Consider the following 3,554-nt stretch of genomic DNA (forward strand, 5'->3'; position numbering starts at 1 on the left):
GAGGCAAGGGGACAGGGTAGAGAGAGTGTGTGTACACAGGTTAGAGCGATAGGGCTGTGTCAACAGGGAGCTGACACTCTCACACCAATTAGCTCTGGCTGTTACCTGTTGCACCGACGTAATCCATCTGTCCCTGAGCGACCAGATCCTCTTCCAACTCCACCATCTTCTCCACAATTTCTTTACACGGAACCAGCAACTTGACAGCACGATCGGAGTCCTCATCGTGATCGGGATCGGGGTCGGGGGTGGGGAGACAGACAGACAGACAGACAGACGGGGAATTAATCAGATCTACCCTGAACAACCCAACCTGACAGCGCCTCTGTCAGTCTGATGGAGCAATACATCGAGGTACCTGGGATCGTAGGCGGTACAGGGGTACAGGGCAGGAGGGAGGCTGGGTTCCATACCCGGGGAGCAAGCGTGGAGGGAGGGCTGGGGTCTGTACCTGGGGAGCGAGAGCGGGGCGGGGGGTCCGCACCCAGGGTTGGAGTGCGGGGGATAGTCACGAGGCTTGGGGTTGGGACGGTGGGCTGAGGTCTCCATACCTGAGGCTCCAGCAGGAAATCGTAGACCGCGCGGGTGAAGAATTCCAGGTTCTGATAGCACTGCTTCAGGGACGCAGCGTCCGAAAAACTCGACATTTCCTGTGGTGAGGGTGGGGGAAGGTGACAGAGACAGTCATCACCACCAGCTGGATATGACACACGCCCTCCCCCCAACAAACACAGAGCCCCCACCCCCTTCACTGCTGTGTGTGGGGGGACGAACCGGGCGCCTCAACATCTCACCTGCTCCAGGTAGACGTGCAGAAACCTGGCCAGCTGCAGCAGCTCCTCTGTCCTCAGTGGGGGGGCCTTCTCCCCGCCACCGCCCCCAGCCACCAGCCGCACCCCCGACAGCAAGAACCCGCACCCGTCGGCCAGGGCCCGTCTCCCAGGGGAGCCCGCGTCGGCTCCCAGCAAGCGCAGGGCCCCCAGGGCCCGGGCCAGGGCCTGGGCCAGGGCGGACGGGGGGCCGCGGAGGCCGGGGGAAAGCGAGGACAGGCGCAGGGCGGTGAGGAAGGGTCCCCCTTCCCCCTCCCCAGACTGGCGGAGGAGAGAGCGGGCCGCAGACAGCAGCCGCCGGGCCTCGGAGGGGCAACCGCTGCGGCTCAGGGCCGTGGCGGCCTGGAGGGCCAGCTGACAGGAGAGGAGGGGCCGGAGCTGGTCTCGTCCAGGGGACGGGGGCCAGGGGCCCTTCAGCAGGACCCCGAGGAGGCCCTGGGTCTCCAGGACAAGGTGGGACCCCCGGGACTCCCCCCCTCCTCCTCCTCCTCCCTCCTCCGTCAGGTAGAGGCGACAGGCCTGGATGAACCGCGGTAGCAGGGGGGAAGGGGACGGCTCCGGGGTGAGGAAAGGCAGGGCCCGGAGCCTGAGGGAGAGCCCGGGCCCCGGGGGCAGGGAGGAGGCTGCTCCCCAGAGCAGGGCGAAAGCGGAGCGCCCCACCCCAGCCACCTCCTCCTCCCGGCCGGGGCACGCCGAGAGGCCGGAGAGCAGCCGGTCCGAGAGGGGGCCGCAGGAGGGCCCCAGGCCGCATGAGCAGGCCGAGCGCAGCAGGTGGAAGAGGAGTCTTTCCAGGTAGAGCGGGGACCCCCCGCCGATCCCCCCGGCCGAGCAGCGGTGACCGTCCGACGCCAGCTCGGCCAGCCGCAGCAGGGAAGCGAGGTGACCCCGATGGGCTTCGCCCGAGCACGAGCCCAGGCGCTGGATGCAGGCTCGGATCACCCGGTCGCATGTCGCCCGTAGCTCGGGGCGGTCAGCAGGACTCTCCAGGACAGAGCAGAGGGCGGCCTGTAACAGAGAGAGAGATATGGGTCAGAGCGCACTGCGTAAACACACACACGCTATACACAACAGTGGGGAAGAGTGCTGTTAGAGAGAGAGATATGGGTCAGAGCGCACAGTGTAAACACACACACACTATATATAACAGTGACACAGCAGGGACAGTGTGCTGTTAGAGAGATACAGATCAGACCACGCTGTGTAAACACACACTATATATAACAGTGACACAACGGGGAGCGTGCTGTTAGAGAGAGGGAGAGATACCGGTCAGAGCACGCTGTGAACACATATACATACATATATAACAGTGACACCCCGGGTCTCTGTCCGACAACACTCCCCAGGGCCCTGCCATTCGCTGTGCAAGTCCCAAACTGATCTGCCTTCACAAAATGCGACACCACACACGTCTCTAAAATTGAACTCCGGGACAGAGGCCTCTCTAAAGTCCTCGTGGGGCTGCTCCACCTTCTTGGTCACCCCTTCCAAAAAAACCACACACACAATCACGCTACTCAATGCCTTGAAGGATGAAGGCCCAGTGTGCCAAAAGCCTTCTTCACTGCCCTATCTACCTGTGACTCCACTTCCAGAGAACCGTCTCCCTGAACACCAAGGTCCCTCAGTTCCACTCCACTTCTTAAGGCCCTACCATTCACCATGAAACTCCTACCTGGACTTGACTTTCCAAAATGCACCATCTCACACTTACCTATATTAAATTCCATTTGCCATTTCTCGGCCCACTTCCCCAGCTGATCAAGATCCTGCTGCAATTTCTGACCATCTTCCTCACTGTCCACGATACCGTCCTTATGTTAGTGTCATCCACAAACTTACCAGTCATGCCTTGTACATTCTCATCCAAATCATTGACATAGATAACAGACAGCAATGGGCCCAGCACTGATCCCTGAGGCACACCATTAGTCACAGGCCGACAAGCATCCTTCCACTATCACTCTCTGCTTCCTACCATTGATCCAATTGTGTATCCAATTTGCCAGCTCTCCCTGGATTCCACGCGATCTAACCTTCCAGAGCAGCCTACCACGTGGAACCTTATCAAAGGCCTTACTGAAATCCACATAGACTACATCTACCGGCCTGCCCTCCTCAACCTTCCTGGTCACTTCAAAGAACTTTGACAAATTTGAGAGGTACGATCTCCCACGCACAAAGCCATGCTGACTACTCCTAATCAAACCCGGCCTTTCCAAATGTGCGTATATCTTATCCCTCAGCACCTTCTCAAGTAACTTACCTATTACAGATGTTAAGCTCACTGGTCTTTAATTCCCAGGTTTGTCTTTGCAGCCCTTCTTGCACAAGGGCACAACATTCACTACCCTGGGACCTCATCCTGAGCTAACGGTGATGCAAGTAGATCAGCCAGGGCTCCTGCAATTTCTTCTCTAGCCTCTTGCAGGGTTCTTGGATAAATATCTGGTCAGGACCAGGGGATTTAATCCACCTTCATACATTCTAATACGTCCAACACCTCGTCTACTGTGATATGGACTGTCCCCAAGATATTGCCACTAACTTCCCCAAGTTCCCAAGTCCTATGTCCTTTCACCACGGTAAACACACAGGAGAAATATTCATTGAGGACCTTGCCCACCTCCGGCGGTTCCATACACGTCCAAGAGATTAGGGCAAAGTGTGGGGAGGAGAGCAAGGTACTGAGGGCTCAGGATACGGGGTGGGGGGGGGGGGGGG

General features: G+C 58.6%; 1 protein-coding gene across 1 annotated transcript in view; it reads right to left on the reverse strand.

Annotated features, from left to right (window-relative positions):
* LOC109926008 (separin) overlaps window positions 1-3,554 on the reverse strand; it is a gene marked incomplete at both ends in the record, with an annotated part of 20,695 nt that overhangs the window by 14,985 nt on the left and 2,156 nt on the right. Inside the window, 3 exons of the mRNA XM_048593502.1 lie at window positions 106-226; window positions 552-650; window positions 795-1,835. Coding sequence (XP_048449459.1) covers window positions 106-226; window positions 552-650; window positions 795-1,835 — 1,261 coding nt within the window. The remainder of the gene's footprint in view (window positions 1-105; window positions 227-551; window positions 651-794; window positions 1,836-3,554) is intronic.

Source organism: Rhincodon typus, unplaced genomic scaffold (genome assembly GCF_021869965.1).
Source record: "Rhincodon typus isolate 14 unplaced genomic scaffold, sRhiTyp1.1 hic_rhity00002973, whole genome shotgun sequence".
Classification (NCBI taxonomy): domain Eukaryota; kingdom Metazoa; phylum Chordata; class Chondrichthyes; order Orectolobiformes; family Rhincodontidae; genus Rhincodon; species Rhincodon typus.